Source organism: Apodemus sylvaticus, chromosome 10, assembly GCF_947179515.1.
Source record: "Apodemus sylvaticus chromosome 10, mApoSyl1.1, whole genome shotgun sequence".
In the NCBI taxonomy this organism is placed as follows: Eukaryota; Metazoa; Chordata; class Mammalia; order Rodentia; family Muridae; genus Apodemus; species Apodemus sylvaticus.
Window position 1 is genome coordinate 25,303,161 of NC_067481.1, and position 25,553 is coordinate 25,328,713.

General features: G+C 46.9%; 1 protein-coding gene across 1 annotated transcript; it reads left to right on the plus strand.

Annotated features, from left to right (window-relative positions):
• Positions 1-648: 648 nt before the first annotated feature.
• Cwc25 (CWC25 spliceosome associated protein homolog) lies at positions 649-25,365 on the plus strand. Its single transcript, XM_052197909.1, has 10 exons — positions 649-818; positions 4,190-4,362; positions 11,588-11,824; positions 14,762-14,831; positions 16,772-16,899; positions 17,405-17,468; positions 18,665-18,837; positions 20,168-20,257; positions 22,811-22,954; positions 23,566-25,365. The coding sequence occupies exons 1-10, from the start codon at positions 801-803 to the stop codon at positions 23,678-23,680; spliced, it is 1,212 nt and encodes a 403-aa protein (XP_052053869.1). The 5' UTR covers positions 649-800; the 3' UTR covers positions 23,681-25,365.
• Positions 25,366-25,553: the final 188 nt, after the last annotated feature.

Below are 25,553 nucleotides of genomic sequence, written 5' to 3' on the forward strand. Positions count from 1 at the left end.
TATTGATCTTTCTGAGTTCGCGACCAGCCTGATCTATAGTGTTCTCAGATAGTCAGGGTTTTACATAGAGAGACACTGTCTACGAAACAAATAAAATAAAATAAAATAAAATAAATAAAATAAAATAAAATAAAATAAAAACAGGGGTTTCCAGACCAGAATGACCTCAAACTTTGTGCCAAAGCTGGCCTTGCACTCCTGATCTTCCAGTTTCCATCTACCAAGCGTGGAGATGATTGGGGGTGTGCCATGACATCTGGCTTTTGGGATTTTGTTGGATGGTCTCTATTTCTATAAAACATGCCGGGAATGAGGGAGTTGACCGAAAGTCCAGTTTTGAAAGCTGGTTTGGAAATCCTGGTGTGGCGGTGTGCTGGGAAGGCGGCCTAAATTGGCAGATACTGACGACTTATAACAGAGTCAGGCTTCTACAACAGAGCCCTGATGCGTTGCCAAGGCAACAGAACCCTGCCTATGGCTTTTCAAATGTTGGGGCCAGGCGCTTACATGAAGGAACCAAAATGAGACCACCAAAACCCTAAGGGAGGGTAGAAAGCACTTGCGACTCTAGGTTCACGTAGACTTAGGACTCGTACCAAACGTCATCGAGCCGAGACGCCGACGCAGTTATATGACGCCACCCCCGGAAGTGCGATCTAGAGCGGGCGGGGAAAAGGGCAGCTGGTTCCTTGAGGGATTAGGTCCCGTGAGGAGGCGGTCTCTGAACTGTTTCATTAGGTTTCCTCTCGACCTTCGCTGAATCTTTCAAGTCCGCAGACTGAGGAACCGTCTCCACCATCATGGGAGGCGGAGATCTGGTAAGTGCTAGAGGCCTGGACAGGGACGACTGAGGCCCGAGACCCACTGGCGCCGGGACCGAAACTGGCAGGGGTGGGGTGGAAGTCGAGGATAGCAGTGGGTAACCCTGGTAATGAAGTCTTGTTTTCAACACAAGGGGGTGATAAACATGGAGAGGAAGCGGAATGTGAAGACCATAGAGGGACTGGGATGAGACTCGGGAAGATGTGCAGCGAGTGATGTCTGCTGGTGTCTGGATTTGTTGACTGGAGGGACGCCCAGGCTGGGAAGTCTGAGGTTAGGGAGAGGTATGGAAGGAGATAGACGTAGACTTTATTTTGTGTGTGTTATCTTTGGATATATCCCCCACATACACACACGTTTTTTTTTTTTTTTTTTTAGCTAGGAGTTCACACTTGTATCCCTGACCCGGACTGTCAAAGGGTGGGTGGGCTCCAATCATCTCCGATTCTCAACTGTGCCAATTAGAGGAGCCCATTTCAAATCTTTTCCATCTTTGTTTCCTTCCTTACACCAGTGTTTTGCTTTGCTGTGTAGTGATGAGGCAGCTTTCTTCTGTATCGGTAACACTTTTTTAGGCTAAGTGGCAACTGCTCTTGAGTCTTGTAGTTCGTTCGTTGTTTGAACTAATGCCTTAAATAAGGCAAAAATAACCACGAAGCACAGAACTAGATTAGGACACTATTGATCTTCTCAAAGTGAAGCTAATTGAATCAATAAGTACATTAGGTATCTGTCCATTAAGCTGAGTTTGCCAGGTGTCTTTAATTTGATCAAGTTCCAGGACTTCATCAAAGTTAGTCTAGTTGAGTATGTTCTTCTTGTAACTGTTTATTATGGACAGTGCATTAGTTTACTTCTGTAATAAAACCAAGATCAAAAGCAACTTTCGGGAGGAGAAGGCTTATTATATCTTATAGGTTAGAGCCCATCATTAAGGGAGCTCAATTTGTAACCCAGAGGCAGGAACTGAAGTGGAAATCATGGAGGGATGCTGCTTACTGGCTTGCTTCTCTTGCCTTACTCAGCCACTTTTTTTTTTTTTTTTTTTTTTGTGTACATGTGGACCACCTACCCAGGGATGGCACCACCCACAGTGGGCTGGGCCTCCTCCCTCAGTTCTTGATCAAGATCACACACTCACAGACATTCCCACAATCTGATGGAGGCAATTCCTCAATTGAAGTTGACAACCAAGACTAGCTGTCCCTGCCAGGAAAGCTCTAATCTAGATAATTCGTTGTGTGTGTGGTGGTGGGGGCTGCCCTGGAACTCATATGTTCAGCAGCTTCTAGCCACAGGGTGCCTTTAACACTCTCACTCAGTGGTGACATCTGCAAATTTCCCCAGACACTGGTGGCCCTTCGTGCCCTGGGATAGAAAGGAAAATCTATGCAGGACAGAGTTAGGGCACATGTGTCCATGGTGGTGGTGGTGAAGGCAGTCCCTGTCAATGGAAAGGATGCAGGAAGATAGGAAGGATAAAACAACCTGGTCAAGGGGGGATGGCAGCAAAGGAGGAAAGCGGATGGTCCATGCCTTTGGTTCCAGTGCCTGGGAGGGGGAGTCAGTAAGCCCTCAAGTTGGAAGGTAGTCTGAGCTAAGTAGCAAGGCCCTGGCTTGCGTGTTTGTGTGCATGCACACACTTTACACACATACCTGTGTTTGCGTGGGCTGTGTGCTTTGCATCTTCAAGGCACCTTGAGTATTTAGTCTTAGCTGGTCTCCTATTTTGTACTTCTCTGTTTCGGGGAGGTTGGTAATAATTTATACCTCTCCAATCCATTCTTCACGTGACAGCCAGTCATGCCTCTTGCCTGCACTGTGCCAGTTCTTGCTTCCGGCCACCAACAGGGTGGAGTCCCTTCACATGCCTTAAAGGATTTTAACTGATACCCTCTTCTCCATCAGCTTGCCCCCCACCTCCAGCCACAGGGAGTTATTTATGCTGTGCTGTTCTCACCACAGGAACAGCGGGTGTGAGTGCCCTTTCTGCTTACAGTGCTTCCCACACTACCAGCTATTTTCCAGCATCCTTAGATGCTGCCTCCTTGGAAAACTTCTAGGGTTACAGCTTGAAGCATGGCAGAGAGAGGAGAGACATTCACTGAGGGCTAGATGTGTGTGTGCTTTGCATGCAGGTTTAGACACAGCACAGTAAGAGGACTCAGTAAAAAGCAAGATGTCAAAACACACACACACACACACAAAAAGAAAAAAAAACAAAAACCAAAATACAAAAAGGCCTGGCTGTGGTGGTGCACGCCTTTAATCCCAGCACTCTGAGAGGCAGAGGCAGGCGGATTTCTGAGTTTGAGGCCAGCCTGGTCTACAGAGTGAGTTCCAGGACAGCCAGGGCTACACAGAGAAACCCTGTCTCGAAACTCCCCCAACGCCCCCTTCTGCCAAAAAAGCAAGATGTTTGCAGATGAGTGACTGTTCTGTCCTTGTGGATTGTGTCGCCTTTCAAAGTACGATAGCTTTGGCTTTGCCCTTTCCCCCTCCTTGCTTTCATCAACTCTTGACGTTAGCATGCCCATTTTAGGCATGGCTAGTGGAGTCTAAGGTTGAAAACTGTTCCATCCTCAAACTGTAAGGACAGACATTGCCCGCAGCCTCATGCCTGCCAGTCAGCTCTCGGTCTGCACTCTCCACCCTGCTCTCTCGCCTTTCCACGACTGCATGCACTGGTTATGGGAAGGGTGGGCGAGGCTGGCTGTGGTGCTTAGGCTTAACTGTCTACGGAACTTAATCTAGAATCATCTAAAAAGACAATCGTTTTTGTTTTTTTTTTAAAGATTGATTTTATGTATGTGAGTACACTGCAGTTGTTTCCAGACACACCAGAAGAGGGTACCTGATCCCATTACAGATGGTTGTGAGCCACCATGTGGTTGCTGGGATGAACTCAGGACCTCTGGAAGAGCAGTCAGTGGTCTTAAACCCTGAGCCATCTCTCCAGCTCTGAAAAGAGGATCTTAATGAGAGATTGTCTCCATTGGGTGGGCCTGTGGTTATGTCTGTTGTGGATTGTCTTAAGTAGTCAGTGTGAGAAGACCTTGTCCACTGTGGGCAGTGCTATGCTCTAGGCAAGGATTCTGAACTTATAAGGGTGAGGAAATCAGGCTGAGCCCGAGCATATGCGCATGTGTGCGTTCACGTGTCTATGATTTTGACTGTGGCTGTAGTGTGGTTAGCTGTTTGAAGTTCCTTTCTTGACTTCCTGACAATGATGGTCTAACCTGGGGTTATGAGATAAAATAAATCCTTCTCCTGTACAGCAACAGAAGTGGAATTAGAACACGGGGATTAGTTAGACTCATCACCTTCCACTCACTGAATTCTGTCCTCTCTCCTGTCACTCACACAGAACCTGAAGAAGAGCTGGCACCCACAGACCCTGCGCAATGTGGAGAAAGTGTGGAAGGCAGAGCAGAAGCATGAAGCGGAGAGGAAGAAGATTGAGGAGTTGCAGCGAGAGCTTCGAGAGGAGAGAGCGCGGGAGGAGATGCAGCGCTACGCGGAGGATGTCGGGGCTGTCAAGTAAGGAGCTGGCTGCTGTGGGGCACAGGGGACAGCGGTGCTGGGCTGCGTGCCTGATCCAGGTGCTGCGTAATAGTAGAGTGGTTCAGCGTGTGGATTTTGTAGCCTGACCAGCTTGATTCTACAATTCGCTTTGCATGTCCTGAGTTGCATACCTGAGAGGTTTAGGAGCCTTGACATCTCAGTGGAACCCAGGAAGTCACAGCACCCGAGCCTGTAAGGGTTGCTGAGGACCAGATGTGACGTGATAGTGCGTAACCAACCTAGTGTAGGCCATGCTCCCACGAGACGACTGACAAATGACCATGACTGTGACAAAGAATCATTGTCTTTATGCTGCCTGAGGCCTCTGGATGTATTCCAAGCTCTTCTTGGGGGCAGTAGGTAAATGTGTGTGAATAAGTAAAATCCTGTTGTAGCCAGGGACCGTCTTGCTGAGTTTTCCTTTGGTCAGTTTCTTGGAAATTACAGGGCAATCACATTATTTCATGAAAAAAAAAAGCATGAAATACATTCTATAGTGCATTCCCAAGTCAGGATGGTATGGAAACTGCAGATAGATTGTATTAATGCCGTTTCTGTTCTTCCCCTTGTTCATATTTCATGGGCAAGCCTTCGGGGTGAAATGTGGCCACTTTCTCTGGGGGATGTGTGGGAATTTCCTTAATTTCATGGCAGAGGGATTTATTTCATCTATAGTGTGTGTGAGACTTAGTTTCAGTACATGGACATATCATCCTGGCATATACGTAGGAAGAAAACCACATTCTTTCAAGAAATGGATTGGAGAGGTTCTTTTTTTTTTTTTTAAGATTTATTTATTTTATTTTATGTATATGAGTATACTATAGCTGTACAGATGGTTATGAGCCATCATGTGGTTGCTGGGAATTGAATTTAGGACCTCTGCTCACTCTGGTCAACCTCTCTCGTTCCAGTTGCCCCCCCCCCCCGCCCCCCACTCCAGTTGGCCCTGCTCACTCTGGTTAACCTTGCTTGTTCAGTCCCTACTCACTCCAGCCCAAAGATTTATTTATTTCATATTATTATTTTTGTTTTTTGTTTTGTTTTTTTGTTTTGTTTTTTGTTTTTTTTTTTTTGAGACAGGGTTTCTCTGTATAGCCCTGGCTGTCCTGGAACTCACTCTGTAGACCAGGCTGGCCTCGAACTTAGAAATCCGCCTGCCTCTGCTTCCGAAGTGCTGGAATAAAGGCCACCACCGCCTGGCTTATTTATTATTTTAAGTAAGTACACTGTAGCTGTCTTCAGACACACTAGAAGAGATCACCTGATCTCATTAAGGATGGTTGTGAGCCACTATGTGGTTGCTGGGATTTGAACTCAGTACCTTTGGAAGAGCAGTCAGTGCTCTTAACTGCTGAGCCTCTCACCAGCCGGACTGGGGAGGTTTTGATGTTTACAGAGAATGAGGTTTATAGAGCTTTTAAATGAAATACCATGTATTTAGGGAATGGTGATGGTAACTGTTAATGGTGAAACTTGACAGAATCCAGTATCACCTGAAGATGGGTCTCTGGGTACATGTGTGGGGTTACCTGATTCTGTTAGTCAATGGGAGGACCCATCTTGTCTGTGGCAGGAGTATTGCTTATGCTGGGATCCCAAGCCGTGTAAGACTCAGCAGACTAACAAAAAAAAAAAAAAAAAAAAAAAAAAAAAAACCAAAAAAAAGCTGGGCAGTGGTGGTGCACGCCTGTAATCTCAGCACTTTTGAGGCAGAAGCAGGCGGTATACCTTGAACTGTGAGCTGGAATAAATCCACTTCCCCTTAAGTTGCTCTTGTCCAGTGTTTCATCTTAACAACAAAAAGAAAATAAAGCCAGCATTAATACAAACACGAAACAAGAACATAAATTATTTGTTTTGTTTTGTTTTTTAATATTTACTTCCTTATTTTTGGACTGGTGTGATGGTTCATTGGTCAAGAGAACTTGGCGAGGGCAGGTTTGGTTCCCATCACACACTGCGGTTCACCAGTGTCTGTAATTACTTCACAACTCCAGTTCCTGGATGTCTGACACCCTCTTCTGGCTTTCAAGGGTACTGCACACATGTGGTACACATACATGTAGACAGAATACATACAATAAAAACAGCTTTTTTAAAAAGTGCAGACAGGGTATCATGTTATAGCTCAGACTGGTCTCCTCCTGCTTCAACCTCCTAAGGGTTGAGATTTCCTGTCTCCATGATTTTTTTTTAAAGTTTGAGGACAATTTGTTAAGAGTTTAAAACCAAGACAGACAAACTAAATCTCCTGAAGGAGGAGAACGGAGAAAAGAAGGGGCAAAAGCCATGCTGTTTGGGATGAGCTGGCATGGAGGTGAGCTTCGTGGCTATACACATCCCAAGGTGGGGAGGGGATCTTTAGGAAAAGGTAAGGCAGCCCAGAGAGCTAGAGAAAGCACACTTAGGCCGATAGCATCCAAAAGAAAAGACAAAAGAGAGAGGGAAAAAACCAATATTCAGGTCTCAGAAAGGTAGGCTGGCCCTGTGTACCCCGTGGCAGTTGGTAGGGACCTCAGCTTTTGTAGATGATTTGTCCATTCGGCTGGTGTGAATGCTTTGTACAGTGATAATGCTTTGACTTACCTAATTGAACGTTATTGATTTAATGATTCATTCTACTCTTGGGGTTCAGGTCATCTTTTAATATTTATTTATTTATATGTATGAGTGCTCTATCTGCATGTGCACCTGCATGCCATGAGAGGACATCAAATCCCATTGCAGATGGTTGTGGGCCACCATGTGGTTGCTGGGAATTGAACTCATGACCCCTGGATGAACAGCCAGTGCTCTTAACTGGCGAGGCATCTCTCCAGCCCAGGTTCACATGATCCTGTGTTTGTAGTGCATTGTTCTTAGAGCAAAGAAGACCTTCCATATACATAATGTTGTAAATCCCCAAATCCCTTTCGGACGAGGTGTCCTGACCCGTCAGCAGGGTCCTGGAACCACCTAGGGGAATGGCGAGAGACAAGACAGACACAAAAGAACCGGACAGCAAGTCTGAATCCCAATCAAGCTGTCAATCTTTAATTTTCACACAAGGTGTTATAAAGGCAAGCAAGCAGGTGTGGGGAGGGGTGAAGGGGGAAAGTCATTGTATTCAGGGAACAATCTCAGGGGGCTAGCATCATTCCTCAGGAACAGTTTCTCAGAATTATCTCTCAGGATCTCAGCTAAGATTTGGCAGGTACAGTAGGAACTTGGAATCATATTTCAATCATGAGGAGATGAAATGGAAAGGAATTGCTATGGTAACTTAACCACAGGTGAGCTTCATTTGTTCGAGCCCACTCCGGTGAGCTCTGTATGTACTGACCATCTAACTTACTTGGCTAATCTTTAAACTAGTACATTTCCTTCTAAAGGCAGCCTAGAGAAAGCAAGCTGGAAATGGCTGAGAGGAGGGGGTTTTTGAGATCTCTGTGAGAATGGCTCCTGGCAACTAGGGATCAAACCCAAGTCCCCAAGTATGCTAGGCAAGTAGTCTATCACAGAGCAATAGCGTATTGTCTTAGTATTTGCTGATGGTGTTACCTGGTTACAGATCCTACACAGTGATATTTGATTCTTGCATTAAATACATAAAGATGGGCAGTGCTATCTCATCCAGTTCCTGTGGGGTAGAAAGGAATCGAGACAGGAGGGACCTGGGGTGGGTTTTCTCTGACTTTTTCTGATCTTCCTCCTCCCTCCCCCCGCCCCCAACTGAGGACTGAACTCAGGACCATGTGCTTGCTAGACAAGCACTGTTGTCACTGCGCTAAATCCCCCATTCTGTGTGTGTGGGAGGGTGTGCTGTCACTCGTGTGGAAGTCATGGGACAGCTTGCTAGATTTGCACCTCTCATTCCTCCATGTGGCTTCCACAGACTCAAGTCAATGATGTCAGGGTTGGCGGCAAACACTTTTATCTGGCCCAGTTTGTTCTTTTGTGATAGCTTACATAGCCCATGCAGGCCTCACATGTTGTAGCACAGACACCCTTGAATTCCTGCTCCTCTTGCCACTGCCAGTATGTGCCATCCGTATATCTTAAAATCACCATGGGTGAAGCTAATGTGCAGTTTTAATGGAGAGCCTACTCTATACCTGTCATGTTAGCAAAACCCAAAATGTACAGGATCATTCCTCTGTTTTCACATACTTTCTTTTCCAGTAGTTTCTCATTAAAGCCTCGGGGAAACAGCGGAAGGCAGTAGCTGGTGGCTGGTGGCTGTGTTTAGAGATGAAGGTGCAGAAGCAGCCTGCCCAGGATTCGCAGTTCTGGCTAATGGTGATCCCAGAAGCCAAGTTCTGTGACGTGTCTCTGGAACCTAGCTCTAGAACTCATCGGTTTCCTGGGCTCCTGCACCCACTCTCTCTTGTTTATTAAGCGCAGAGCCTCATGTATGTTGGGCAAGTTCTCTGCCACTCCGAGATATTTTAGGCCAGGGAGAGTTGAGACTAGGAGGGACGCTCATGAGTGCTGGCTACATGGTCAGACGACATCTCGGAAGCCGAGTGTGCGCCTTCCTCCCTCGGTTCCTTTCCCCAGCAGCACTTTATTCCTTTACTTGCAGGCCGCTGGCTCTCCTGCCCCTGCCAGCTCCTTACTCTCTGCCCCCTTTGGTTAGTGGCAAGCTTCTGTCCCATCTCAACTGCACATGGCTCCTTCCTCTTGCACGGTGTGAGTCTTCAGCTGTTTGGCATCAGCATTCCTCGTCATGCTAATTGGTCTTCATTTTATCCTCCCCTCTCCCCAGCCTCCCCAAACTCATCGACTCTGAGCATGCAGCTGTGGACCAGGCAGTTCTACCTTGGGTCTCTGAGTTTTTTTCCATCACTGGGTCAACCCTCCCTCCCCCATGATTTATTGACCTTTGGGCCTTATGCAGTAGCCACTGAACAACCCTTTTCTATCTTTGAGGCCTTACTCATCTCTGGCATAGGAGATGTGATGAGAAACTGCTTACACGCAAATAAGTTACACTTATTTACTGGCCCCATGCACAGCAGGCACAGAAGGCGCAGTTTGGCCGGTCATCCCAGACATGTTCTTTATTTAGGTTTGTTTTCTTTAGTGAAACATGTACTTTTAAAATCCCCTCCATCAGCTAGGAGCTGTGGCAAATGTCAGAACTCAGGAGGTGGAGCTCAGAACCCTTTAAGCACAGGAATCCAGAGCTAGCCTGGACAGCACAGCAAGACTTGAGAGAACCTGGTGTGCTGGCACTTGCCTTCAATCCTAGCACTCAGGAGGCAGAGGCAGGAGGATGTCTGTGGCTTGGAGGCTGGCATGATCTACATAGCAAGTTTCGGGCCAGCCAAGGCTGTATAGGGTTTTGTCTCAAAACCAGAACCAACCAACCAGCAAACAAATAGAAACAAACGTGAGCCCAGGCAAGAGCATCTCAAGCTTGAGGCTAGCCTAGCCTAGATAACAGCGAAACCCTTCAGAAACAAAGCGAACACCACAACAATTGCAAGGGCTGCGGAGATTTGTTAGTGGTTAAAAGCACTCGTTGCTCTTGCTGAGAACCCAGGTTCAGCTCCCAGCACCCACAGGGTGCTCACAGTCACCTGTTACTCCAGGTCAGAGAGTCCCGGCTGGCTTCTGGCCTCCTCTAGTACCTCATGCACGATTGTACACGCCTACAATCTCCGTACTTGGGGGGGGAAGAGGCAGAATAGTTAGGAGTTCAAACCCAACCCTTGCCAGATGACCCTGGAAGGAGAGACAGATTCCTGAAAGTTGTCCTCTCTGACCTTCACATGCACACTGTGCTGTATGTGCCCCTCCGGTTACACACACACACTAATGGTAAAGAAAAAACTTAAAGCAAATTAAAACCCAGGAGCTTATTTGGGCCAGTGCGTGCTTACCTAGCATGCCCAAAGCCGCGGGTCTGTGCCCTAGTGCAGTGTGCACTGGGTGTAGTGGCCCAGTGCTGTAACCCAGCATTTGTGTGGCTAAGAAGTTGGTCATCCTCAGCTGGCCTGGGACAGCTCCTCCCTGGAGCTCCAGTCTTCATGTGGGCAGACTCCCCCCAAGTCTGAGATTTATGCACGGGAGCACTGGGAAAGCCTGTGATTCCTAGAAGCCACTGTCTGGGCACCGATTGTAAAGACCACTCTTCCTCCTAGTCTTTTACAGCCTGCCAGAAGGTGGCATGGACTCTAGCAGGGTGAGGAACCTGGGTACACTATTTGCAGTGTGACCCAGCAGCCGCAATCAATACTTACTTACAGGCTAATGCTTTTCCAAACAGATCCTTTTAATAGACAAAAAAGTTACAAGTGGTAATGTTTGCATTGCTTTAAATTATTTTTATTGAAAACGTCCAGGGAATCCAGTGCCTTCTTGTGGCCTCTGAGGTGCCAGGCACTCATACAGCACAGAGGCATATGTGCAAGCAAAAGGCTCATACACATAAAATTGTACTTTAAAAAAAGTTCAGCCGGGCAGTGGTGGCACACGCCTTTAATCCCAGCACTTGGGAGGCAGAGGCAGGTGGATTTCTGAGTTCAAGGCCAGCCTGGTCTATAGAGTGAGTTCCAGGACAGTCAGGGCTACACAGAGAAACTCAGTCTTGGAAAAAAAAAAAAAGTTCAGCTTCCTGTCACATAAAGGTTCCATTTATTTGAAAACCATTTAAAAAACCACATTTTCTTCCCAGGAGGATAGAAACAATGTTAGCTCCATGCTGCAGCCTCACTTGGTGCCCTCCTCCTGTGCTGAAGCATCGTTACTGTTTTACTTTCTCTGGGTTTCAAGTGCAAGCTCATTTACTAAGCTGTCACTGATCCTTCCCCTTTCTCAGACACGTAGCCCCGCTGGGCCCCTGGGCCAAGGGCAAGCTAGGCAGTGAGCTCGGCTGTGTGTGGGGCCCTGAGGTCATCCTGGTGCTTTGGCGTGAAGATATAATGTATAAGCTTGGGAGAGGAGCCTAGGTAACTAGGTAAAAATCCACGCCTTAGCCGCAGGATTCTGGCTTTTCCTCGTGGATTGTGAAGCTATCTCTTCATTTGTAAGCCTCATTGCTTCCTGTCTGCCAAGTCAGAAATGCAGTTTGGTCTGCAGTAGGGATCTACAGAGGGGCCCAGTGTTGGTCAGCTCAGGTCCTGTGTGGAGCTCAGCAGGACCCTGCCTTCCCCTTCCCTTTGAGTGAGTGTGTGTCTCCTCTCCCGCCCCCTTTATTTCTTTTTTAAACCAGGAAAAAAGAAGAAAAGTTGGATTGGATGTACCAGGGTCCGGGCGGCATGGTGAACCGGGACGAGTACCTGCTGGGGCGCCCCATTGACAAGTATGTTTTTGAGAAGATGGAGGAGAGGGAAGCCGGCTGCTCCTCTGAGACAGGACTCCTCCCAGGGTCAATCTTTGCCCCATCGGGTGCCAATTCCCTTCTTGACATGGCCAGCAAAATCCGGGAAGACCCTCTCTTCATCATAAGGTACGGCTGGGCAGCTGAGAAGGGTTGTTACAGAGACGCCTGGCGACTCTTTGGGTCTGGCGTTTCTCTTGCTTTATAGCCACTCCTGCTTTCCATGACTGCATTTGTGCTTCTGGGCGGCGAGAGAGATCCCGCGTGGATGCCTGCTATAGGCCATGGGGAAAGATACTGGCAAGTGCGCCAAGCCAGACTAGATTATCCACCGGACTCTTAAACACAAGTAAGGGGTGGAAGGCTGAGGGGACTGCTGGGAACAGCATGTGTTGCTCCTGCAGAGGACCTGAGTCTGGACCCAGTACCTGGCCCAGGCAGCTTAGAGCTTTTGTAACTGCAGCTCCAGGGAGATCCAAGGCCTCTGGCACCCATGGGCATCTGTATCCACATGCGCATGCGCGCATGTACACACACACACACACACACACACACACACACTAAAAATAATAAAAATCCTATTGAAGTTAAAAAGGAGGTAGAAGTAAGGTGACAGACGGTGAAGGTTCCTTGGCAGTGAGGTAAACCCTCCCTGTCTTACACTCACCTACTGCACCGTGCAGCCAGCAGCGGGCCTGCCTCTTTCCTCCTTCAGCCCCTTCCTTGCTGTGTGTTTATTTGCTCATTTATTATTTATGGGTGAGCGTGTTTCATGTGTTTAGTGTACATATGCGTGTTTACCTGTTTGTGGAGGTTAGATCTTTCGCAATCACTCTACCCTATTTGTGTGTGCACACGTGCATGAAAACCCACATGTGTGTACATGCCACAGTGTGTGTGGGGTGTGTGTGTGTGTGTAGGTCAGAGGACTAGTTTTGGAAGTTGGTTCTCTCCTTCCACCATATGGCCGTGTGAGTTGGAACTCAGACGGGCTTGACAGCATGTTCCTTTACCGGAAACTTGCCGTTACCCAGCCTTCTCACCTCAGTTTTTGAGAGTCCTCTCTCTAACCCTAGAGCGCGCTCATTCATCTACCTGGCCAGCAAGCCCAGCATCCTCCTGCTGCTGTCTCCAGAGCACTAGGGTCATGGCCATGTGCTGCTCTGCTTCCGTTCCTCTGTCCTTGCTGGTTTTGAGACAGGGCCTTGCTGTAGCATTGTTTGGCCTCGAGGCCACTCTGTGGGCCAGGCCTACTGTGGACTGAAATGCTGGGACTGAAGGCGCCTGCCACCACACCTGCCTCACTCAGCTTTCTCACCTCGGTGCCACAAGGTGGGAGCTTAGGTCCCTAAGCTGTGTGACAAGCACTTTCCATCTCCCTGCTCATTTTTGCTTGCTTGCTTGCTTGCCTGTTTGAGACAGGATGTCATGTAGTCCAGGCTAGCCTCAAATCCTTGCTGTAGGTGAGAATGAGTGAACTCTTGACCCTCTGATGTGCATCACCATGCCCGCCTTTGCGGTTTAGTGAGACTGCATCTGTCTGTGTGGCCTAGGCCTTGAATTACCATCTTCTTACCTCGGCCTCCTGAGTACTGAGGTCTGCCCAGTCAACGCCCAACTCTTTATTAGTATTTCCATGGAGCCCTCACTTGATTCTAAATACAATTGTCTCCAAATTGTTATAATTTGAAATTTTTGTAGTGACATTTCTTGATTTTTCTTTTTTAAATGTTATTTTCTGTATACGACTGTTTTGGTGTCATGTGCTTCTCTGTATCATATACATGCCTGATACCTACAGAGGCCAGAAGAGGACTGAAGCTTTGCCAGGGAATATTCCCTGGGAAAACAGCCAGTGTTCTTAAGTTCTGAGCCATGTCTCCATGTCCAAGCACTGCCACCGTGTATATACACATACATACACATACAGAGAGACACACACAGACACACACACACACACACACACACACACACATGTACACACATACACACACATATACACACACACACATACAGAGAGACACACACAGACACACACATACACACATATACACACACATACACATACAGAGACACACACAGACATACACATACATACATACACACAGACACATATACACACAGAGACACACACATACATACACACACAGACACATGTACACACATACATACACATATACACACATATACACACATCCACATACAGAGAGACACACACAGACACACACATACATACATACACACACAGACACACATACACACATGTATACACATACATACACATATACACACATATACACACATACACATACAGACACACACACAGACACACAGACACACAGACACATATACACACATGTACACACATACATACACATATACACACATACACACACATACACATACAGAGAGACATACACAGACACACACACACATACACACACATATATACACACACAGACACATACAGAGAGACACACACAGACACATACATACACACAGACACACAGACACATATACACAGACACACATATGTACACACATATACATATACACATACACACAGACACACACAGACACATATACACAGACACACACATGTACACACACATATACACATACAGACACACACAGACACATACATACACACACAGACACATATACACAGACACACACATGTACACATATACACACATATATACACAGACACGTATACACACACACACACACACGCACACACGCTCACTCTCTTATTAAAATAAGAACCATTTTGCTGTTTTTATTCCTCACATGATGAGTCTGTGTGTATGCTGAACACTGGAGGTTGTTTTTGGAACGTTGCAGCCTGTGCATTCACAGTCCACACCTGATTCCTAAGGAGGGAAGCCTTGAACATGAAGCCAAACTCTCGGTTACACAAACTCTCAGTTTTTGTTTCTTTTCGCTACACAGATTCTGGCTGTGCTAGCTGTGCTTAGGTTTGTAAAGGAGTCATAGAATTTGGTGAGGAGGATAACAATTTCCTTTGCAAGAAAAGAAGCCATTAAAATCGTTTCTTCTATTTAGGAAAAAAGAGGAGGAGAAAAAAAGAGAAGTACTGAACAATCCTGTGAAAATGAAGAAAATCAAAGAGCTGGTAAGTCCTGCATTGAGCACGCACCAAGATGGGAATGGCTGCCTGTGTGTGTGTGCACTGTGTGCCTGTGTGTGTGTACTGTGTGCCTGTGTGTGTGCACTGTGTGCCGGTGTGTTGTGTGTCTACACTGTGTACCTGTGTGTGAGTGTCTACACTGTGTGCCTGTGTGTGTGTGTGTGTGTGTGTGTGTCTGCACTGTGTGCCTGTGTGTGTGTGTGCACTGTGTGCCTGTGTGTGTCTGTGCTGTGTGCCTTTGTGTTTGTCTGCACTGTGTGTCTGTGTGTGTCTGTGCGCCTTTGTGTGTGTCTGTGCTGTGTGCCTGTATGTGTCTCCACTGTGTGCCTGTGTATGTCTCCACTGTGTGCCTATGTGTTTGTCTGCATTGTGTCTCTGTGTGGTTCTTGAAGAGGCAGGGAAGGGGCATCAGATCCTCTGGAACTACAGATGGTTGTGAACTGCTACATGGAGCCCTGTTCCTCTGGAAGAGCAGCCAGGGCTTTTATGTCCTGAGTCGTTTCTCCAAGTTCGCCTTTAGCAACTGCTGCTCCTCCTCCTCCTCCTCTTCCTCCTCCTCCTCTTCCTCCTCATCCTTCCTCCTTTTTCTCTTTTCTTCCTCTTCCTCCCCCCATTCTCCTCCTCCTCTTCCTCTTCCTGCTCTTCCTCCTCCTTTCTTTCTAGAATCCCAGAACTTTCTCTGTAGACCAGGCTGGCCTCAAACTCTCAGAGATCCCCCTGCCTCTGCCTCCTGAGTGCTGAGATTAAGGGTGTGTGCCACCACTGCTCAGCTTTATAACTTCTGTCTGTGCTGAGACAGGACTTACTTGGAACCCCTGCCAGTCTGCACCTCAGTCCTCCTCCTCCTTCGACCTCAGTGACAGGATGCTAGGCTGACATTTTTAAAGGCTTATTTTTATTTATTGTATATGTGGGCGTGGAGGGCGTCAGGTCCCCTGGAGCTAGAGTTGCAGGCTTCTGTGGATTGCTGGATGTGGGTGCTGGGAATAGAACTCAAGTTCTCTGGAAAAGCAGCAAGTTCCCTTAACTGATGAACCATCTCTCCAGCTCCTCAATTTTTGTGTTTTAGATACTATTTCCTGGTGATTCTGTGCAATCTTAACTTAATACCTTAATTAAGATTTAATTCCTTTTGGTTTGTAAAGAACTACATGTCTTCAGTTTTTTTCTTTCTTTTTAAATTGCATTTACTTGTATGTGTGTATGTGCATGTGTGCCCTGGCATGTGAGTGATCTGAGACCTGCACTCCAATCGTCAGGCTTGGTGACAAGTGTAGTTAGCCAGTGAGTGGCAGACCTGCCAGACGGACATAGTGACAACAATAGTGATTATTATTACTTTTTTTTTAAAAGATTTTTTTATTTATTATTACATGTAAGTACATTGTAGTTGTCTTCAGACACACCAGAAGAGTGTGTCAGATCTCATTACAGATGGTTGTGAGCCACCATGTAGTTGCTGGGATTTGAACTCAGGACCTTTGGAAGAGTAGTCAGTGCTCTTAACCGCTGAGCCATCTCTCCAGCCCCTGATTATTTTTTCTTATTTATAGTTTATGTACATTGGGAGTTTTGCCTGCATGACCATTTGTATGAGGGTGTCAGATCCCCTGGAACAGAATTACAGTTGTGAACTGCCATGTGGGTGCTGGGAATTGAACCTGGGTCCTCTGGAAGAACAGCCTGTGTTCCTTAGCTCTGAGCCATCTCTCCAGCTCCAGCTCTCAATAATAATAATTTTTAAAATGTGGATTCCTTGCTCACTTATCAGAAAGTTTGCTCAGACTGTTTCTGGGTGCCTTTGTACCCAGCATGGATACCTTGGTCATGTATCCTGGGCCAGTTTGGATGTGAACCGTTCCATACACCAGGTACTAACAAGGGTGTCAGTAATCTCATGTGGTTATATTCTGGACATTCCCCAGCTGCAAATGAGTCTTGAAAAAAAGGAAAAGAAGAAGAAGAAGGAGAAGAGAAAGAAGCACAAGAAACACAGGCGCAGAAGCTCCAGCAGCGATCGCTCCAGCAGTGAGGATGAGCAGGGCCAGGCGCGGTAAGCAGGAGCTGCCAGCCCCTAGCGCAGCCCTCAGGAGCTGCCCCTGTTGCGAGGAGGACATTGACTTCCCAGATCTTGGGTCGGACTCTGACAGGACTCTTTCGTCTCAGCTTGAGTCCTTGGTACTGAAGGGGTTTTCTGTAGTCTCTCCCTCTTTTTTTAAAAATGCATTACTGGAACCATGTGGGTCCACTCTGCATTTCCCTGAGGGACAGTCAGCTCTGTTGCTGCTGACTCACGATTAGTCCTGGAATAGCAACGCGGGGTGAGAGGAGGATGTATTCAGGCTCTGAGGCTGAGAGCTCCGCCTACGGTTTTTCACAGGAAAAACTTGACTGTGCTGATGTCTCTTCCAGTGAAGACAGTCGAGCTAGAGCAGGGTGCTGCCACGCTGTGGAAGGAGAGCCGGTGCGGGGAGACTCTGGTCTTAGCAGGAGAGAGTCAACCTGGACCCGCCTGCCTTTTCTTTTTCAGTGAATGTGTATATGTTTTAATCTCGTAGGTCTCAAAAGAAGATGGCAAACTCCTTTCCTGTTTTGTCCAAAGTCCCTGGATATGGCTTACAGGTAGAGATGTGGGCTTTTCAAAGGGGGTGCTTATGGGACTGTGCAGTCCAGAGTGTCACCTCTGATACCTACAGATGACAGGGGAGTCTGGATAGTGGGGGCTGGGGCTGCTGGAGAGGAAGCCTGCTCCTTGTGCTTGAGCCCTTTGCCTCTTTCCGAGCACTTAGCATCCTGCCAAGGACTGCACATAATCGACATATGGAGACTGGGCCAGTCTTGAACTTACAGTATTCCAGTATTCTTTTTTTTTTTTTTTTTTTTTTTTTGATTTGGTTTTTTCAAGACAGGGTTTCTCTGTATAGCCCTGGCTGTCCTGGAACTCACTCTATAGGCCAGGCTGGCCTCGAACTCAGAAATCCACCTGCCTCTGCTTCCCAGAGTGCTGGGATTACAGGCTGTGAACTTACAGTATTCTTTTTTTTTTTTCATTTTTTAACTTTTTTTTTTTTAAGATTTATTCATTTATTCATTATATGTAAGTACACTGTAGCTGTCTTCAGACACACCAGAAGAGGGCATCAGATCTCATTACAGATGGTTGTGAGCCACCACGTGGTTGCTGGGATTTGAACTCAGGACCTTCGGTAGAGCAGTCAGTGCTCTTAGCCGCTGAGCCATCTTTCTAGCCCCCCCCTTTTTTTTTAAAAAGATTTATTTATTTATTATATATTAGTACACTGTAGCTGTCTTCAGACACCCCAGAAGAGGGCATCAAATCACATTATAGATGTGGTTTCTGGGATTTGAACTCAGGACCTTCAGAAGAGCAGTCAGTGCTCTTAACCACTGAGCCATCTCTCCAACCCAACTTACCATATTCTTACCTTAGTATTATGAGTACTAGGGTTCAGGTATGCCCTGCACACCTCCATGCAGCTATAAAAGTCACATGATTATTTTTGGCACTTTAAAGAACCTTCATGGGTTGGAGAGATGGCTCAGTGGTTAAGAGCACTGACTGTTCTCCTGAAGGTCCTGAGTTCAAATCCCAGCAACCACATGGTGGCTCACAACCATCTGTAATGAGGTCCGATGCCCTCTTCTGGACTGTCTGAAGACAGCTACAATGTATTTACATATATAATAAATAAATCTTTTTAAAAAAGAAAAAAAAGAACCTTCATTCTTTCCCCTGATTTACTGCATTTCTGCCTAAATAGCTGGGTTTTCCTAAGACTGATGTCTCAATGATACAGGTGAGGGACTCTGACCGTAACCAGGGGCTGCAGGGTGCTCTGGGTGAACAGAGGGCGATAAAGAACCATTCCAGGTCAAGAAGCTCCTCACCCCCCAGGCATGTCAGCAAGAAGAGCACCAAGGAGGAGAGGCCGCGGGACAGGAGGTCCCGGTCCCCAAGGCCCAGCAAACAGTGAGTATAGGAATTGAATGGGAAATAATCTGTGACACTAAAGGCCCGGTCACAGCAGGGGTTTGCCTGGATAATGTTCATCGCCTCCACCCTTCGACGTCTCAGCTTTTCCTCTGCCGCCAGGGTACAGTCCAGGAGCAACATGGTATAGTCACAGTGTAGTCATGGTGCAACAGTGCCATCACTGTTCACTCACAGTGTAGTCACAGAGCAGTTATGGTGTAGTCACAGTGCAGTCATGGTGTAGTTATGGTTCGGTCATGGTGTAGTCACAGTGTAGTCATAGTCATGGTGCGGTCACTGTGTAGTCACAGTTCAGTCACAGTCATGGTGCAATCACGGTGCAGTCACTGTGTAGTCACAATATAGTACAGCCACAATGTAGACACGGTGCAGTCACGGTGTAGTCACAGTACAGTGCAGTCACAGTGTAGTCACAGTACAGTACAGTCACAGTGTAGTCACAGTGAATTGCACTTGCCCGACTATAATGCACTGGCAGATTTCCTCTCCTATTTGGGTTATATTTTCTTTTTTTTTTTTTAAAGATTTATTTATTTATTTAAGTACACTGGTAGCTGTTTTCAGACACTGGAAGAGGGCGTCAGATCTCTTTTCGGGTGGTTGTGAGCCACCATGTGGTTGCTGGGATTTGAACTCATGACCTTTGGAAGAGCAGTCGGTGCTCTTACCCACTGAGCCATCTCTCCAGCCCTATATTTTCTCTTTATGTGTGTATTGTGTATATGTGTGGTGAATGCACATACTAGGGCATGTATGGAGGACAAAAAGTGGTATCTGCCACAGTCCACCTTATTCCAGTGAGGCAGCTGCTCCTTAATCCTAGAGCTCACTGTTTTTCCCTTTGGTTACTCTGGAAACCTTCAAACCCCAGAGACCCTCCTGACTCCTTCCTGTTCAGTGCTGGGGTTACAGGCATGTGTGGGACTGTGCCTGACTTGTTATGTGGGTGCTGGGATCTGAGCTCTGGTCTCTGTACTTATCTAGCAGGAAATTTTAATTGCTGAGGCCCTGGATTATACTTAAAATTCCTTATTTATTTATTTGTGTGTGTGTGTGTGTGCATGTACACCTTTGTGCCACGGCATGTTTGTGGAGGTCAGAACAGTTTGAGGGGGTTGGTTCTGACGTCTGCCATATGGATTCCTAGAGATTGAACTCAGGATCTCAGGCGTGGTGGCAGTGCCTTTACCCACTGAGCCATCTTGATGGCCCCAGCCTGGATTGTATTTTAAGGGAGCTCCATTGGTTCAGGGTATACTAATAATCCCCCATATGAAAAGGCTTGTCCCCCCTGTGTCTATTACAGGCACACCTCTAAGGTAAACAGGAAAGAGAGAGACAGCCCATCACCTAAAAAGGAGGTCTACCAAAGGCGGCATGCTTCTGGATACACCAGGTAAGTCAGGACCCTGCTAAGTTTGGATTTCATAAGGCTGCATCTAGAGGCAGCTGGCAGAAGGGAAGTTGGTAATGTAGCTGGTTTCCTTTAGTCCTCTGATTTTTCTTTTTTTTCAGACAATAGTCTCATGTATCCCAGGCTGCTGGCCTCAGACTCAGTATATAATCAAGGGTGACCCTTAAACTTTTGGTCAGTCTGCCTCCATCTTCTGAGTGCTAGGATTAATGGCCTATGCCTCTATGCCCAGTTTGTGTGGTGTTGGGGATCAAGCCAGGGCCTTGTTGATTCAGAGCAAGCATTCTCCCACCTGAACTACATCCCTAGTCCTGCTCACCTTGGTGTAATACTGGCTCTTACATTGTGAACTAGGCTGACTGAGCATGTGGCGATCCTCCTACCTCAGCTTCTAAGGGATGTGTTTATAGGTGTGGAAGCTGATAGCCATACCCCTCTGGTCAACTTTTACTCATAAAGGACCCTGAACAGACAAAATCTGGCTGGGCAGATGGCTTAGTGGTAAAGCCTTGCTACCAAGGCTGACATCCTGGGTTCTATCACCAATACCCATATAGAGGAAAAAGGAAACGAGTTGTCCTCTGACCTTTATATATGCACCAAGGTACACCTATCCACTCACCCACACAAATTTAATTAGAAGATTATTAAAAAAAAATAGGGCTAGGGATAGCTCACTATCCCTATGAAGTGCTAGAGTGATAGCTCACTAGGTTTGAAGGGCTAGGGATAGCTCACTAGGTATGGAGGGTGCTGCCTAAGTGGATCCCTGCGGCTTGTCGATTAGCCATTCTGACTGAATTGACGACCTCCAAGTTCAGTGAGAGACCTTTCAAAAATATGGTGGAGCAAGGGTTGAAGAATGACATCGACATTGCCCTTGGCCTGCCACATGTACACGCATGCACATGTGCTCACGTGGGTTTTATATAAAGTGTCCTCTGAAGTCCAGGCTGGCCTAGAATTCTCTGCAGTCCTCCTGGGTAATCAGTTTTATGTATTTATTTAGTGGAGCTGTGTTTCAGGGGATTGTGTTTTTGAGACAGGGCCTCACGCAAACTTAACATCATCATCTTCCTGCCTCTGCTTCCCAAGTTCTGGCTATGGGCAAGGGCCACAGTTCTCAGTTAGGAAGTGGTTTTTTGTTTCTGTTGTTTTGTTTTTGAGACGGGGTTTCTCTATGTAGCCCTGGTTGTCTTAGCCCTCACTGTGTAGACCAGGATAGACAGATGCCTGTCTGCCTCCTGAGTGCTGGAATTAAAGGCGTGCGCCACCATGCCTGGCTATGCAGTTTAGTGTTTTTGACAGGAAGCATAGTTACCATGGATAATTAAATGTCAGGTTTTAGTAGTTTCTCCAAATGGGCACTTTTTAAAAAACAGAAACTGTCATTTTTCCCTTTAAAGTCTTGTATCATAAACTATGTGCAAACTGTAACATACCGGTTTTAGAAGCAGTAGATTTGGATGTCTGACATGGTTAAGCGGTGACTAATCTGATTCATCACTTCCTTTTTTTGTTCTAACTTCATTTAGGCTGAATGCCAAGGAAGGCGATCTACGTGTTATATGCTGAGGTCAAGTTAAGTCAGGTCGCTGGCATCTAGCTTCATCCCAAAGTGGACCTTTACATTCCTGGGTGGCATCCATGCGTATGTCGTGGACACCCTACACACACATGTTGAGAGCAGAGGACATTGGGCTCCACCTTACTCCCCTGAGCTGGGTTTCTTTCTTTCTTTTTGTTTTTTTTGGTTTTTTGGATTTTTTTTTTTTTTTGAGACAGAGTTTCTCTGTGTAACCCTGGCTGTCCTGGAACTCACTCTGTAGACCAGGCTGGCCTCGAACTCAGAAATCCACCTGCCTCTGCCTCCCAGAGTGCTGGGATTACAGGCGTGCGCCACCATCGCCTGGCCTGAAGCTGGGTTTCTTACTGAATCTGGAGCTCAGTGATTTAGCTAACGGCCAGCCAGTCCCTGGAATTTGCTGGCTTTGCCATTCATGGTAGGGTTCCCGGCATTGCTCAGCTTTTACAGGGGAGCTGTGGCTTCGAACTCAGAACTTCAACCTTGCACAGCAAGTACTCTTGAGCCAGTCTCAGCTTGCAGCCATGGGCTTTTGTTTTTGCCTTTGTTTTTCCCCCGTGGGTTTGTAAGCATCTCTTATGGAGTATGAAGTAGCAACAATCACTCGGATGGCCCAGTCCTTTGTTTTGTAAGTTCTTAGTGGCGTGGTGACAAACTCATTATAGGTTATAGGTTCCTGATTAGCTCTCAGTCTGTTTCGTGGTTTTAAAATAATTTTCCTAGAGATTACTTAGTGTGATTATGAAATCCGTCTGAAGTCTTCATGGTTTGGTTGGAACCATCTGCCTGAGGCGTCAGAAAGAAGGGAACTCACCTGGCTTGGCATCGCTCCTCCTCTTTAGGGACCCCGGGCTGGCGAGCCTGCGGCCCGCCTGCGTGCCGAGCTGCTTCTGTTCTGTTTTGCTTTGCTGGGGAAGGGTAGAACCTGGGACTGTTTTTGTGCTCAACAGAAAACTCTCAGCCGAGGAACTAGAGCGGAAACGGCAGGAGATGATGGAAAATGCCAAGTGGAGGGAGGAGGGGAGGCTCAGCGCCCTCAAGAGGCACGCCAAGGAGGACGAGCAGGAGCACTCACGGCCTGGCAACTTCATCCAGTAAGTGTGCAGAGGCGGCAGAACCAGCCTCGGGACCACTCTTGGTTCTGTGCCAGTTTCTACCAGATAGCCAGATAATAGCATTTTTAGCTGATGTAGAAGTAGTAATTGGTATTTTTCCCAAATCACTGAAATTCGTTGGCCTTCCTTTTAAGTAAAAATTTGTGGCCCAGAAAACCTTTTTCCAATGAAACTTGACTTTTTTTCCAAAACAGATGAGCTTTCCCTTATGGACATTTAAAAACCCTGATTCCAGATGGAGTCCTCTGAAATTTGTCTTTGTGGGCTCAAAACTTGGATTTCTTTTTTTTTTTTCTTTTTTTGTTTTTTTTTGTTTTGTTTTTTGGTTTTTGGTTTTTTTCTGAGACAGGGTTTCTCTGTGTAGCCCTGGCTGTCCTGGAACTCAGTCTGTAGACCAGGCTGGCTTCGAACTCAGAAATCTGCCTGCCTCTGCTTCCCAAGTGCTGGGATTAAAGGTGTGCGCCACCACCGCCCAGCGAAAACTTGGATTTCTACAGTTGCTTTCTGGCCGCAAACCTGTTTCTTCTGATTCTGCCGGGCTGCCCAGTCCTAGATGCCCCTTTCCCACTCACCTGTCTTTCCTTCCCTAGCCGCATGAAGCTGGAGAGCGCATCCACCTCCTCCCTGGAGGACCGCGTGAAGCGCAACATCCACTCTCTACAGCGGACCTCGGCAGCTCTGGAGAAGAACTTCATGAGAAGATGAAAGTGGTCTCGCTTACTGGTTTGCCTGACCTTGCCAGGGAGGCTACTGACTCCTTAAAATTCTCTTTATAAGAGTTCACATGGCTTCTTGTACTGATGAAAATCCACCACTGTTCAAAGTGCCCTTTGTCCACTGACTGCTGAATCACATCCTTTAAAACCCGATGTGACCGGATTCCGGGACCCTCAGGAACTTTGGCTGGATGCACTGTGGGTTTTTACTGTTTGAGTGGATGGTACTGGAGGGCTTGGATGCTTGTTACGCCTCTTCCCTCCCACCTGAATGACTGGATCAGACTTCCAGAGGCCTCTCTTCATAGCCACCCAGCGGGACGGTGCTCATGGGGATAAATGAACATTGACTTTATTTAGTAGATTATGTGATAGGATGGCCAAGCATCAGGAAGAGCCAAGAGAGTGACAAAGAAGCTGGAAGAGAGAACAGAACCGGAAAGCCCTACCTGAACTGACTCCTGGGCTTTAAGCTGTAATGGTGTGACGTGTATACAAATGTACAATTTCATATTTGCTTTTAAAGTTAGCTTTGTGAGAACATTTTGTTCGATGACTGTCAGAAAAGTAACACAGTAAGGCAGATGGCTTGGCTTACTCTCCTCTCTGACACGGGGCATAGGGAGCTTTGGGGTTGCTGACCTTTGACATTTGGACATGACTTTGTCCTCTACAAATGTGTTCAGTTGCATTTATAGGTAGGTACTGGCTTCAGGAGGGACACACCTGCCGAGGTGCACGGGCTCCTCTGTTCCTCAGAATCTCACAGCTGGCACCCAGTGCACCATGAATCAGGACCTGTGTTGTCCTATGACTCCTAATAGACAATACTGTGGAAGCTGTTTGTTTTGTGACTATTTTTAATTTGTTTGTTTGTTGAGGCAGGGTCTCTTGCAGCTCAGGCTAGCTTTGACTGTACTGTGACCTCTGACCACACACAGTTGCTCCTACTGCCACTGCTGCTTTGTGGTTTGTCATTGATACAGGGCCCTTAACTGGCCCAGGGTGGGTGGTGGCTGTCCTGAGTGCTGGCCGCAGTTACTGGCCACCACCCCCAGCTTCCTAGCTGCTCTTTTATCCTGTAATAACGAAAAATCTCAGACAAGACTCAAGGGGCCACTCCTATGTCTTTACTGCCATTCCTCTCTATTCTTTCACCAGAAGCCCTCATTTGACCAGGGAGCTTCTAGGTGCTCTTTAAACAGACAACAGATTGACCCTAGCCATGCTGACCTTAAACTGTAGATCTCCTGTTTCAGCCTCTGGAGCTGTGATTACAGACCATGTGGCCCTCAGAGGTGCTCTTAACTCATATATTAAGCCATTTCCTTGTTCTACCAGTTCCTAATTCCTCCTAAAATATGTTTGGATTTTTATCTTTTTAAGCACTAAAATTCTAGACACTGTAAGTCTTAAAACTCAGTTTACCCCCAGACAATGTAACATTATTCATCTAATCACCTCATCCTGCTGCCCTATGATATAGTTAATTATGGCTTTTATTTTATTACTTGGTAATAAAGGCTACATTTATTTTTGTAACTGTGTAGAGCGACCAACCACGTGCCTGGTACTGAGACTTGATATCTCAAGTATTGACCTGTAATTTGTGTCGAATACAGAGACCCTTCGTCCAAATGGAATTACGTAATAAACCGTGGGCAGTTTACTCAAGATTTCTTGGAGCAAGATTGAAAGGATTATTATAATAGGCGTCCCAGATGCTAGCGGTGTCGAAACTTGACCATCAGGAGAGGCTAGGCGGCAGGTGGGTGGGCGCGCGGCCCATTCATAAAACCTAAGATTCCCGGCCTGCTCCTCTGATTGGCTCCCGGGAAAGGGGGCGTGCCTCGTGGGTGGAG